The 14,001-nt window shown below is 41.8% G+C and overlaps 1 protein-coding gene across 1 annotated transcript in view; it reads left to right on the top strand.

Moving 5' to 3' along the window:
• mtmr9 (myotubularin related protein 9) overlaps positions 1 to 14,001 on the top strand; it is a 65,800-nt gene that overhangs the window by 23,337 nt on the left and 28,462 nt on the right. The window contains exon 5 of the mRNA XM_067984462.1: positions 8,042 to 8,259. Within this exon, the coding sequence (XP_067840563.1) occupies positions 8,042 to 8,259 (218 nt within the window). The remainder of the gene's footprint in view (positions 1 to 8,041; positions 8,260 to 14,001) is intronic.

The raw sequence follows: 14,001 nt of genomic DNA, 5'->3' as shown, positions 1-14,001 counted from the left end.
ATGAACCTTTATAAAACACTGGTTCGGCCCACAACTAGTTGTGTCCAATTCTGGGTACTGCAGTTTAGGAAGGATGCGAAGGGCTTGGAGAGGGTGCAGAGAAGATTTACTAGAATGGTTCTAGGGACGAGTGACTTCAGTTACGTGGATAGACTGGAGAAACGGGGTTGTTCTCCTTGGAGCAGAGAAGGTTAAGAGGAGGTTTGATAGAGGTGTTCAAAATCATGGGTCTAGACAAAGTAAGTAGAGAGAAATTGTTCCGATTGGCGGAGGGGTTGAGAACCAGAGGACACAGATTTAAGGTGATTGGCAAAAGAACCAAAGGTGACATGAGAGAAAAACTTTTTTACACAGCGAATGGTTATGATCTGGAATGCACTGCCTGAAAGGGTGGTGGAGGCAGATTCAATTATGGCCTTCAAAAGGGAATTGGGTAAGTACTTGAAGAGAAAAAAATAGTAGGGCTACGGGGAAGGGGTGGGTGAGTGGGACTAGCTGGATTGCTCTTGCAGAGAACCGGCATGGACTCGATGGGCCGAATGACCGCCTTCTGTGCTGTAACCGTTCTATGATTCTATGAATATTCATCCCTCCACCACCACCACCAGCACCGCTAAAAACAGATTATCTGGTAATTATTTCATTGCTGTTTATGGTATCTTGCTGTACGCAAATTAAGTCATGTTCCTTACGTTACAGCAGTGGCTACACTTCAAAAGTAATTAATTGGCTATAAAGCGCTTTGAAACGTCCTGAGGTTGTGAAATGTGCTATATCGATGCAAGTTCTTTTTCTTTACCATTTCCTTTTTTTTCCTTTTCTTTCTCTCAAAATGTAAATATTTTAATTTGTTCTTATTCCTCAGAACTTTGTTTTCAGATTGTAAAAGAGATATTTTTCTCCTCCTTGCATCCTATGGTGAATTTGTAGTTATTTTTGAAACTTTTATCAGTGCAGCACTATCCTAGACCTGGGCCTGATTGACTCAGGCCACAATGCCTAAGTTCACCCTCATACAACCTCAAACATTTCCCTGCTGCTCCAATGCAAGATCTCCTTCAGCAACATCTTTTTCCTTTTTAAGAAAAAAAAGTGCATGCATATATTTTATGTACAGTATGTCACATGACACTTAAGAGGTATAGTTTGGTTCACAAGGGTAGTTGGCATGTTGCACAGACATTGGAAACAGCAAGGTGATTTGATGTTGTGTCATTAGGTTTGGCTGAGTTTGGGGATGTTGAGAGCCTTGCAGATGTGATGCTGGGACTTGTTTGGATTTGGCATTGTTTGTGGAGCACTGTGTGGCGATTTTTGCTAGTTTATGGTTCTTCTGACTTCCTTGAGGGGTGGTCTGCATCTGTGTGGGAGATGCCTGGATTGTGTGGTTATTCCAGAAATGGTTCAGGACTGACTGGATTTACTGACTTCCAAGCAGAATTCATGCATCATCCTTTCTGACTGGAATACATCTCATTTTACCCCACCCCATGTCTGTTGTGGGGAGAGCAGTGCCTCGCCATAGTGACTATAGTTAGCATCAGCATCCCTGCATTAGAGAAAAAATTAACAGGGTTCCGATTCCGATTCAAGTCGTGTGTAGAGTTGTCATGAGGCACCTTAAGTATATCGGGGCGGACTTGCTGTGGACAAATTTGTACGTGACCTGATTCATTTTAACAATTAAATGGTACTGTATTGTGGTGCAAGGTGTAGTTTCATATTGTGTGCTTTGAATGGATATGGTCTGGATTGAATCAGAAGTGATTGTGTTTATTATTTTTGATTTTGTAATAATTTGTTTACTTAACCTAGAATGTTACCAAATCTTCAGATCGATGTTTCTATATTTAGCGTTGCATCAAATTTGCAGGAAAACAAATTGCAAAGCAGCTACATTTCTATGAGTTCTGACCCGAATTTTCCAAAAAGCAAATCTGGCAAAGCACTGCACAATAACAGAAATGTTATAGTTAGTTTTTTGAAAATACTATAACGGTTTCCCACAGCAGAGCCAAGCACCACCATATGCCTCGGGCGATAGATGGGAACTATATTGTAGGAGCTGGGAGACTATCTAATAAGCTGCTAACAGTCATTCACCAGTTTATAAGTAGTAGTGACCCATGAACACAGTTCTAGAGATATGAAAAATATTTTTGTGTTTTGACAAAATAGTCCTAGTCTGGATCAGAGCTAATTTGATTATTTGGTTTTCTTTTATTCGAAAAACGTTTTTCATTTGGCCTTACCTTTTCACTGTTACTTGTCTTGGTTTTTCTATTTCTGTTCTTCAAAATTTGTCTTTACGTTTTTGAGTCATTTTTAATTTCCCTTTAACAGTATTTTTCTTTTTTATATGTTTCATCTGTTCCGAATACTTTCTTGTCCCGTAATTATTCTTTCTCCCTTCCCTTTCTGCCTTTCCCCTAACTTCTCTCCATCTTTATGAACTTTATTGTCCTTTTTTCAGTTGGAAGATTTTATTACTATTTCCTGATTGTCATTTCTTGTTTTTTTTTTCTTAAAGTACCAAAGAGCATCTAATGTACACGCAACATAGTAAATTATTCACCTGGAAAAGGAGGCGGCTATTTATTGTTTCTGTTATTAGGCAGAACAGCAAGTATTCTCTTCTATGTGTTGTGTTTTCATATATTACGAGAAAAAGATTTTACCTAATTGAAAAAGAGACTAAAAAATACTTCAAATGACCCATTTTTGAAACAGCTCTGTGTGCAAGAGTGAAATTTCATTGCTGGCCAGGAACACCTACTATTACGTTTTGCTGAAATCCTAATGATTCCCCCTGAAGTAATCCTGTTGGAAAGTACAAATGTGTGAACGTCGGGTGAGGACTGGAGCTGACTTGGCTTTGATGTTTGATGTCGTGTAGGGTGGAACACCTACTGTCACTCACTGTATATGGTCACGCTAAAAGAATGGTTACTTGGGCCAGGTACTGGAGGGTTGCTGACATCAATGAAACCGTACCCCAGTAAGAACCAATGACTTCAGGAGAATGTTGAAATACTTTTTTTAAAAAAAACTTAATTGTGCATAATTATGGAAAATTCAGCTTAACTACTAAAACTGGAAAGCCACAGATTTTGCGGCGCTTTAGTTTCTAACAGTAATGTGAATATGTAGTTTATTATTGCTGTTAAGATTATGATTGGATTTGGTAATAACTGTACCATTAACACCCCTATCAAAAGCATTTTCTTAAAATTGCTTCACCATCACAATTGGTCTGGCGTGTTTGGTGGCAGTGAGGAGCACATTAGCGCGGCAATGTGGGAGCTGATGGAAGCATCAGATCACGATTATTTGGTATAAGTGCCCTTTCTCCCCTTGGCAACTCAGTTTTCGAGTAAGGATCATATCTGCCGAATATCTGTGTGTGGTATTAAGCTCTGAGCCAAAAATAAATATAACATCCTGAAAGATGAAGCAGCTGGAAATATTTGAGTTATTAATAGACCACTTAAATTTTGCTAGCCCTTTTGACTGTATAGTAATTGATCTATTCATGGATAACTATTTAAAATTTTATGATTTTCTTACTCAGCTGCTTTTAACTTTTTTCCTTAAGAATTCAGTTTTTTGTTTCCTGTTGAGTTTTAATTTCATGAGCCTCAAAATAAATAATTTTTTTCCTGTAAAGAATTATATTTTTAAAGAATATAAAAAACGTATGTATGTATATGAGCAGAGGCACTAACCATAAAGGGAGACCAGAGGCAGGGCGGTAATTGAAGGCTAGATTCCAGGTGTGTGGCAGTGTATTCGAGAATTGGAGGCCAGAGCTGGAGCCAGGACATTCCGGCATCGAAGGGCTGAGTTGGGGAGGCATAAATTTAGTGGGACTTTAGGCCCAATTTGCAGATAGAGTGGGAGATGGTAATTTTCAGGCCCAATCACAGTAGCACCTTATGATCGTAAAGCTAATTTTAAAGATAAAATCTAAATTTTAGCAGATGTAGCTGTGGCTGGAGATAGCAGGCTCCACGTGGTGGTGAGATGGAGCCATTGTGGTTAAATCATAAGATTAACATTGATGTGGAGATGCCGGTGATGGACTGGGGTGGACAAATGTAAGGAATCTTACAACACCAGGTTATAGTCCAACAAATTTATTTTAAAATCCCAAGCTTTCGGAGATTATCTCCTTCGTCAGATGAATGAATGAAAAGGTTCTCAAATCGCATATCTTATACTATGTTGGGACAGCATCACACCAATCAAAAGGTGTCGTTGTTATTCAAACAGGCCAGTCACGGAGAAATTCTCTCTCTCTCTCTCTGCCATTTTGAGTTTCTTTCTGCCTGCCTGTGTAATAGACACAATGTATATCGAGTGTACTGGGACGTGCTGTTCTCCGTGACTGGCCTGTTTGAATAACAACGACACCTTTTGATTGGTGTGATGCTGTCCCAACATAGTATAAGATATGCGATTTGAGAACCTTTTCATTCATTCATCTGACGAAGGAGATAATCTCCGAAAGCTTGTGATTTTAAAATAAATTTGTTGGACTATAACCTGGTGTTGTAAGATTAACATTGAAACTCCTATTAGAGCCACCTACTGTCTGTACAGGGAAATGTTACCAGTAAGTGTGGACTTTTAAGATTGGAGTTTCCATAGGAAATGTTTACGCAGGAGTTTTCAATGGAGCATGCACCCTACATAAGAACAATATGCCAGTTGATCAGTGATCTCAAGACTCTGTAGTCTTCAAGTGAAGTGGACTTGGAGGCCATAAGATCATTGGATCAGGATGCACAGATGTAATTTAGACCCTATTTTAAAGTTACACATTCTCTCCTTATTTCAATATTTCCATTTATAGAAAGGTAGGGTTTGGAGGAAAGGAGGAGAGGGCAGAAAAGGACGCAGACGGGGAGAAGGGATGGATGGGGAAGTTGGATAAGGAGGAATGCAGATGTAGATGGTGTAGAGGATGGGGATAAGGGGAGAGGAGGAGGTTGGGAAGGTAGATAGAGTATGGGGGAAAGGAGGGGTACAGATCAGAGGTGGTGGTGAAGTAGAGGCAGGAATGGGCTGGGGAATTGTGATTAGCTAACCATCCCTCCTGCAGCAGCTGATTGTCTGTCTGTCTGTCGGTCGGTCCGAAGAGAGACTGTACCATCGAGGTAGATTGCTGGGGAGGTTACAGGGTGGGGTTCGGTGTTCAGTGGAAGGCGGGGGGGGGTTGCGGTTCACTACTTGAGAGCCTGATTTTGTTGTCCTGGGGTGGTGGGGCTGATCTGGCTTCTCAGTGGGGATCGGCAGTTTGAGCTTTGTGTCGTAGAGCTGATTTAGGTCTTCAGTGGAGGGCCAGGGCCAAACAAATTCCATTAGGTTTGGATACATAACACCTGCTGCATTACCTTGAGTGGGAAATTGTTCCAGAACTGAGCTGAATAGGTGTTCAGAGCAGCACAGACATTCCCAGTTCTGACGAAAGGTCCTCGACCTGAAACGTTAACTGTTTCTTTCTCCACAGATGCTGCCTGACATGCTGAGCTTCTCCAGCATTTTCTGTTTTTATTTCAGATTTCCAGCATCCGCAGTAATTTGCTTTTGATTCCCAGGTCGTGTGCCCTTCTCGTCTCAATCAGTCATGCCAGTTGCACCCTAAAAGTGCCGAATGATTTTGTGTTATGGCCCTCAATTAATGCCCCATCAGGCTGTGACCGAGGCACTTTAACCAAAGGAAGCCAGTGACTGTTTGTCAAACAGAGTTTCAGGGTGTAGCAAGGAATGCCTCTTGGTATGTGGCAGGGAATGGGTCATTGATGGGGAGGAGATGCTCAGAACAGCCTCTTCAGATTAATACTAAAGTTGCTTCCCCCCCACACTCTCAACAATAGGTAAAATGCACAGAATGACATCGACAACAAGATGGTTGCCCTACGAGGAGAGATTGAGTAGAATGGGCCTATGCTCACTGGAGTTTAGAAGAATGCGAGGTGATCTCATTGAAACGTGTAGAATTCTTAGAGGTCTTGACAGGATGGATGCTGAGAGGCTGTTTCCCCTAGCTGGAGAGTCTAGAACTAAGGGTCATAGTGTCAAGATAAGAAGTCGGCCATTCAGGACCGAGATGAGGAAAAATTTCTTCACTCAGGGTTGTGAATCTTTGGAATTCTCCACCCCAGAGGACTGTGGATGCTCAGCCATTGAGTATATCCAAGGTTGAGATCAATAGATTTTTGGACACTAAGGGAATCCGGGCATATGGGGATAGGGCAGGAAAGTGGAGTTGAGTTCGAAGATCAGTCATGATCTTATTGAATGGTGGAGCAGGCTCGAGGGGCTGTATGGCCGACTCCTGCTCCTATTTCTTATGTTCAAACAGGTGATTTTTAAATGATAGATAACTGTAAATAGTACATACAGATTCAATATAATTTCCTGGAACATATCATTTGAGTGGGGTAGTAAAAATAAATCAGTTTTAGGCTTTAACAGATTATTTTGTTCTTGTCTTGAGAGCTCAACTGAAAATTCAAGATGGCAGCCACCTGGCACAGATGGCTTAGAAAGCTTTTCAATATATTTATTAATTGACTACAAGTTTTTTATATATATTCATTTAGCACATTAGGCAATTTAATGGAGCAGCTGACCGCATGACAGGAAAAGGTAACAGCCTACACCGGGCTTCTGATGGGGACCAGCTTAGCATAATGGAAGCAGCTGACTGGCATGGATTGAAAGCAGTAGTGTCACAGGCTGTTTTCTTCTAAGAAGCTCTTGATGTCGATGCCATTCTGTGCATTTTACCTATTACTGGTGGAGGGGGAAGCGACTTTAGTATTAATCTGTGAAAGGCAGTGTCAGCCAGCCAATGAGACCAGTGCTGCCAACATTTTATTAACATATATACAGCAGCAGAAATAACCTGCTAGTAAGACAACAAATGGAGAAACCTGATGACTTTGGAGAGTTCTCGGATCTTCTCGCGAGCACCCTAGTTTGAAAACCTATTGTCTGAATCATTGTTTATGCTTGCTATGAGTATGGGGTGCTTCTTTCTGTACACAGATAAGTGTAATGATTACTGCTATGTCCAGGGATCTAAAGCCCATATCTGATCAAACAAAATGGTTGGATTCCCATACTTGTCGGGAATGCCTTGACTGAGATATATGCTACCTGGGAGTGGGCTGAAGTCCTTGATAATTAGGAAAATGATAGGTAGAGAGGTTCTGGGAATGGCCAAATATAGTAATTTAGCATCAAGCTATAGACATATTTCATGTTTTACCCCTCCAGCCTGCATACTGTGGGTATCTGAATTTGTCTTTATCGCTGTTGGCAGATGTTCTGTGGCCAGGCCAAAGAGAACAAGGAAAATGATCCAGCCCCTCTGATCACTTTGTTAGAGAGAGATTTTGCAGGAGACATGGCATTTGTTGTATACTGTGGCTGTGGACTGTGACTGAAGGGTTTTGATCCAGTACCAGCATATCTCTCCTAAGCATTCTCTCAAGCATAGGGAAATGGAAGTCCCATTCTGCCCAGTAAAGTGACCTCTCTGCATACAGGTAGGGTATTAGAGTGATAGTTTTGGTGGTTTTTTTTTGCAGTATTGGACCACATTAAGTAGCCATCTGACCTACCAGAATATCTAAAACCATAGATCTTTAGGAATAAGTATGTATCCTTTTGAAAATGGTGTAATTCTAAGTTCCAAGTGTTTTGACAGTGCCTTGTATTGCTTAGTTTGTGTTACTGATGGAACTTTGTCTCGTTAAACTGTTTTAAAAATGTTAGCAAGTGATTATAAACACACATGAATACACTGTTCAGAAATTGCTTAGAATAATCTATATTTATTTTGTTGCATATATGGGCAAATATTAAAGCACTGTTTCTGAAGTAGTACAACAAACAAATCTTTAACAAATGAAGAAAACAATCAAATGCAAATGCAAGATGTAAATAGTCAGGTTGATGGTGCTAAACTCAGATTATTTATGTGAACATAGCCATTCTTTCATTTTTCATTAATGAAACAAATTTTTAGGTAATGATGCACAGTGCGCAGCCATTGACTGGAACCAATGGAAGACGGTGTAAGGAAGATGAGAAATTGATTAATGCCACTCTGCGAGCAGGAAAACGTGGTTATATCATTGACACCAGATCAATTAATGCTGCTCAGCAGGCCAGAGCCAAAGGAGGTGGCTTTGAACAGGAAGCACATTACCCTCAGTGGAGACGAATTCACAAGTCCATAGAGAGGTAAGCGAAAACCACAGCAGTTCAGTTTATTACTGATTTTTATATCCATAATCTGTTCATGCTTGATAGTGTGCCACAGAGTATTCTGCTTTTAATGGAAGTCTGGGAATCAGATTTAGAGAATATGTAAGTTTTCGATCAAAATTAGAATTTTAATCATTTGAAAAGTAATTCAGTAGATTCTCTACCAGGATTTCACTAAGCAAAACATCAACTCTCCAGCTCTGGAACCTGTTGAGTCCATTTGCTGGTAATTAATGAAGGAAAATTGTGATCATAGCAGAGACCCATCGTGTTTCATTCAGCATAATATATGCAGTATTAAGTCTTCCATATGGCATGCACTTCCTGTCTACATTAACCTTACTTCCTGTGGAACTATTTTTGCTTTTTATGTCAACCAACACTTGTAATGAGAAAAGTCTGTCAGTTTTGACTATCACACTGTAATTGTAGGCCTCAACACTAGGCAGTGCTGTTGCACCTTCCTTGCTCATCTCCCATCTACTGTGCTAACTGCAGAAAATGCACATCAGGACAGCAAAAGAAACCACTAAACTTTATTGAAAACATGATTAACAAACTTTCCATCTGCTCTTGAAAATTCCTTCGATGAATTAAAATGACTAGGCCTGCACCCTGTTCCTTCCTTCCATTCCTGCTGCTTTTTATGAATGGCCCTGTTCTCGGCACCCCACTCTCTCTGGTCCTTTTGCCAAAATGCCTGCTCTTTTTCCCTGTGGTCTGCTCTCTTCCCCCGGCCCTGCTGCTTTTTGTGGATTTAAATTGCTCTGCTCTGGTCTCTGGGCACACTCCCTACAGTCCCAATGCTTTATTCATGAATTAAAATGGCTCCCTCTAGCCAGCTGTCAAACTTCAAAGTGCCCGCTTCTGAAATTTCCATTGTCTGCTTTCAGGCCCTGCTGCCAATATGTCTGGTCTTTTTCAGTGCAGAATGTCTCTATGAATTAACCTCTCATCCCACTGCTTTAGAAAATGAATTGAAATGGCTTGGGTCTGTTCTCATCAGCCTGCTCCCTGCTTCTATCTATATCTATATAAAAATGGTTCCTGATGGCCCCTCAGGCAAATGTAAAATGCCCCCTGAAATTGGCCCTACTGCCAGAATGTATATTGATTTAAATAGCTCAAATTTGCTCTTGGTGCCCACTGCTGAATAATCTGTGGTTCAGTCATGGAATCCAGTGAAATAATTATACAATGTCTTATTTTTTGATCTATATTAATGACTTGGACTTGGGTGTATAGGGCATAATTTCAAAATTTGCAGATGACAAACTTGGAAGGGTTGTAAACAGTGAGGAGGATAGTGATAGATTTCAAGAGGACATAGACAGACTTGTGGAATGGATGGACACATGGCAGATGAAATTTAATGCAGAGAAGTTCAAAGTGATAAATTTTGGCAGGAAGAATGAGGAGAGACAATATAAACTAAATGGTACAATTCTAAAGGCGGTGCAGGAAGAGAGAGACCTGGCAGTACATGTGCACTAATCTTTGACGGTGACAGGGCAGGTTGAGAAAGCGGTTAAAAAAGCATATGGGATCCTGGGCTTTATAAATAGAGGCATAGAGTACAAAAGCAAGGAAGTTATGTTCAACCTTTATAAAACTCTGGTTAGGCTTCATTTGGAGCAGTGTCCAATTCTGGGCACCACATTTTAGAAAGGATGTGAAGGCCTTAGAGAGGGTGTAGGAAAGATTTTGCTAGATTGGTTCCCGGGATGTAAGACTTCAGTTACATGGATAGACTGGAGAAGCTGGGATTGTTCTCTTTAGAGCAGAGAAGGTTAAGAGGAGATTTGATGGAAGCATTCAAAGTCATGAAGGGTTTAGATAAAAGTAAATAGAGATACTGTTCCCATTGGTGGAAGGGTCAAGAACCAGAGGACACAGATTTAAGGTGATTGGCAAAAGAATTAAAGGCGACCTGTGGAAAAACTTATTTACACAGTGAGTGGTTATAATCTGGAATGTACGACCTAAAAGGGTGGTGGAAACAGATTCATTCGTGGCTTTCAAAAAGGAATTGGATAAATATTTAAAGGGAAAACATTTGCAGGGATATGGGGAAAGGGTGTGGGAGTGGGACTAACTGGATTGCTCTTAAAGTGCTGGCACAGGCTCGATCGGCCGAATGGCCTCCTTCTGTGCTGTAACCATTTTGATTCTATTAATCGATGCAATCCAGTGAATTATAATTTCTGTCTGAGTGAATGGAATCAACCAAATTAATGAAATAATCTTTGGCTGAGTCTACATAATGGAGATAATTATTAATTAAATAATCTGACTTGGTCAGTGAAATCCAGCAAATTATGATTCATGGCTAAGTTCCTCCAAGTTACCACCAGCAACGAGATATTATAAAGTCTACGTATAATACCTAATTTGTTTGAAATTTTAGATGGGCCAATATATTGTCAACTTGAAAGGAACTTGGTTGCTTTCTGAAAATAATTCTTTTGTCTGTGTCAAGGAGGGCGACAATATGCATTTTATATAGAAGTTGCTGTGGATTTCAAGGATATGTTACCAGGTGGTTCTCCACAGCAGTCTCAGTTGCAAGTTAATTGCATCAGCAATTCTCCAATGTTTCTGAGCTTGCAGTCTCCTATTAATGCCAAGCTGTCTGGGAACATTTGAGCTATTTGACATGCAAGTTAAACATCAAAAGCTGAAGACCACAGAAGACCAGAAACCTTAGACATACCTGAATGGTAAAATGGATTAATAGCTTGATTGTTTGCCTTGTACCAAAGAACTGTTTCAATGGTGTTTCCATGTCAGTGACTTGGACTCCATGAAGCAAAAAAGAGTCCATGTATGTTGACCAAAGTGTTGATTAAAAGATTCTGAAAAAGGCGAAAAGATTTTGGGCATTTAATTATTTTCAAGACAGTGTAAAGTATTGTGTAAGTCAAACACTGTATCGCTGATTATCTGCTATATACCTTTTTCCGTGTAATTGTAAACTTCAAATAATAACACGGGGCTCAATTTTGAAATGCAAGTCCGGGTGCGTTGGAGGCGAGGGGGGCAAAGAAAATTGCTAAAATCCGGAGCGGGGACAAATCCCAAATCCAACTTGCTGACTTCCGAGTTTCATACAGACGCATCTGGGCGCGCGCACCGTTCCCGAACCCGCCGGCGGGATGATATTTAAACAAGCAAATGTACCTCAGGTACTTAAGTTACTTTATTTCTTACATATTGGCCACTTAAAACAATTTTAAACTTAACGGGGCGGCTTTCCCCACGGCTTTTAATTGAAGGGCCAGTTCAATGAAAAATAAAGTAAATAAATGAAATAAAATAATGTTTTACAATGTAAAATAAATAAACCTACATTTCAAACGATGCCACCTGCACGACAATGTCTCGCTGATGTTTTCCCCCTAACCCCCCCACCCACGACAGGAGTAGGCCATTCAGCCTCTCGAGCCTGTTCCGCCATTCAATTAGATCATGACTAACCTATATCTTAACTCCATGTCCCTGCCTTGGTTCCATAACCCTTTGTACCCTTGCCTAACAAAAATCTATCAAACTCGGTTTGGAAATTTTCAGTTGACCTAGTCTCAGCAGCTTTTTGGGGGAGAGTGTTCCAGATTTCCACTGCCCCTTGTGTGAAGTGCTTTCTGACATCAGCTCTGAATGGCCCAGTTCCTAATTTTAAGGTTATGCCCCCTTATTCTGGGTTCTCCCTACCAGAGGAAATAGTTTCTCTCTACCTACCCTATCAAATCCTTCAATCATCTTAAACACTTCAGTTAGATCTTCTATATTCAAGGGAATACCAGCCTGGTTTATGCAACCTGTCCTCATAATTTAACCCTTTTAGCTCCTGTGTCATTCTGATTAATCTGCGCTACACCCCCTCCAAGGCCAGTATACCCTTCCTGAGGTGCGCTGCCCAGAACTGAATGCAGTAATCCATATGGGTTCTAATCTGAGCTTTGTACAGCTCTAACATAACTTCCATCCCTTTGTATTCTAGCCATCTTGAGATTCCATTAGCCTTTTTAACTATTTATTGTACCTGTCCAGTAGCTTTTAGTGATTTTTGGATGTGATTCTTGGACCCTTAAATCTCTCTGCTCATCCACAATTCCTAGATTCTCGCCATTTAGAAAATACTTTTTTTTATTCGTTCATGGGAAGTGGGGGTCGCTGGCGAGGCCAGCATTTATTGCTCATTCCTAATTGCCCTTGAGAAGGTGGTGGTGAGCAACCTTCTTGAACTGCTGCAGTCCGTGTGGTGAAGGTTCTCCCACAGTGCTATTAAGGGAGTTCCAGGATTTTGACACAGCGATATATTTCCAAGTCGGAATGGTGTGTGACTTGGAGGGTAACGTGCAGGGGGTGTTGTTCCCATGTGCCTGCTGCCCTTGTCCTTCTAGCTGGTAGAGGTTGTGGGTTTGGGAGGTGCGGTCGAATAAGCCTTGGCGAGTTGCTGCAGTGCATCATGTGGATGGTACACTCTGCAGCCACGGTGCGCCGGTGGTGAAGGGAGTGAATGATTAGGGTGGTGGATGGGGTGCCAATCAAGCGGGCTGCTTTGTCCTGGATGGTGTCGAGCTTCTTGTGTTACTGGAGCTGCACTCATCCAGGCAAGTGGAGAGGATTCCACCACGCTCCTGACTTGTGCCTTGTAGATGGTGGAAAGGCTTTGGGGAGTCAAGAGGTGAGTCACTTGCCGCAGAATACCCAGCCCCTGACCTGCTCTTGTAGCCACAGTATTTATATGGCTGGTCCAGTTAAGTTTCTGGTCAATGGTGACCCCCATGATGTTGATGGTGCGGGATTCAGCGATGGTAATGCTGTTGAATGTCAAGGGGAGATGGTCATTGCTTGGCACTTGTCTGGCACGAATGTTACTTGCCACTTATGAGCCCAAGCCTGGATGTTGTCCAGGTCTTGCTGCATGCTGTCATGGACAGCTTCATTATCTGAGGGGTTGCGAATGGAACTGAACACTGTGCAATCATCAGCAAACATCCCCATTTCTGACCTTATGATGGAGGGAAGGTCATTGATGAAGCAGCTGAAGATGGTTGGGCCTAGGACACTGCCCTGATGAACTCCTGAAGCAATGTCCTGGGGCTGAGATGATTGGCCTCCAACAACTACCATCTTCCTTTGTTCTAGGTATGACTCCAGCCACTGGAGAGTTTTCCCCCTGATTCCCATTGACTTCAATTTTACTAGGGCCTCTTGGTGCCACACTCGGTCAAATGCTGCCTTGATGTCAAGGGCAGTCACTCTCACCTCACCTCTGGAATTGAGCTGTCTTGTCCATGTTTGGACCAAGGCTGTAATGAGGTCTGGAGCCGAGTGGTCCTGGCGGAACCCAAACTGAGCATCGGTGAGCAGGTTATTGGTGAGTAAGTGCCGCTCGATAGCACTGTCGACGACACCTTCCATCACTTTGCTGATGATTGAGAGTAGACTGATGGGGCGGTAATTGGCCGGATTAGATTTGTCCTGCTTTTTGTGGACAGGTCATACCTGGGCAATTTTCCACATTGTCTGGTAGTTGCCAGTGTTGTAGCTGTACTGGAACAGCTTGACTAGAGGCGCAGCCAGTTCTGGAGAACAAGTCTTCAGCACTACAGCCGGGATGTTGTCGGGGCCCATAGCCTTTGCTGTATCCAATGCACTCAGCCGTTTCTTGATATCACGTGGAGTGAATCGAATTGGCTGAAGTCTGGCTTC

Source organism: Heptranchias perlo, chromosome 5 (genome assembly GCF_035084215.1).
Source record: "Heptranchias perlo isolate sHepPer1 chromosome 5, sHepPer1.hap1, whole genome shotgun sequence".
NCBI lineage: Eukaryota > Metazoa > Chordata > Chondrichthyes > Hexanchiformes > Hexanchidae > Heptranchias > Heptranchias perlo.
This window is presented reverse-complemented; position numbering and strand designations above follow the sequence as displayed.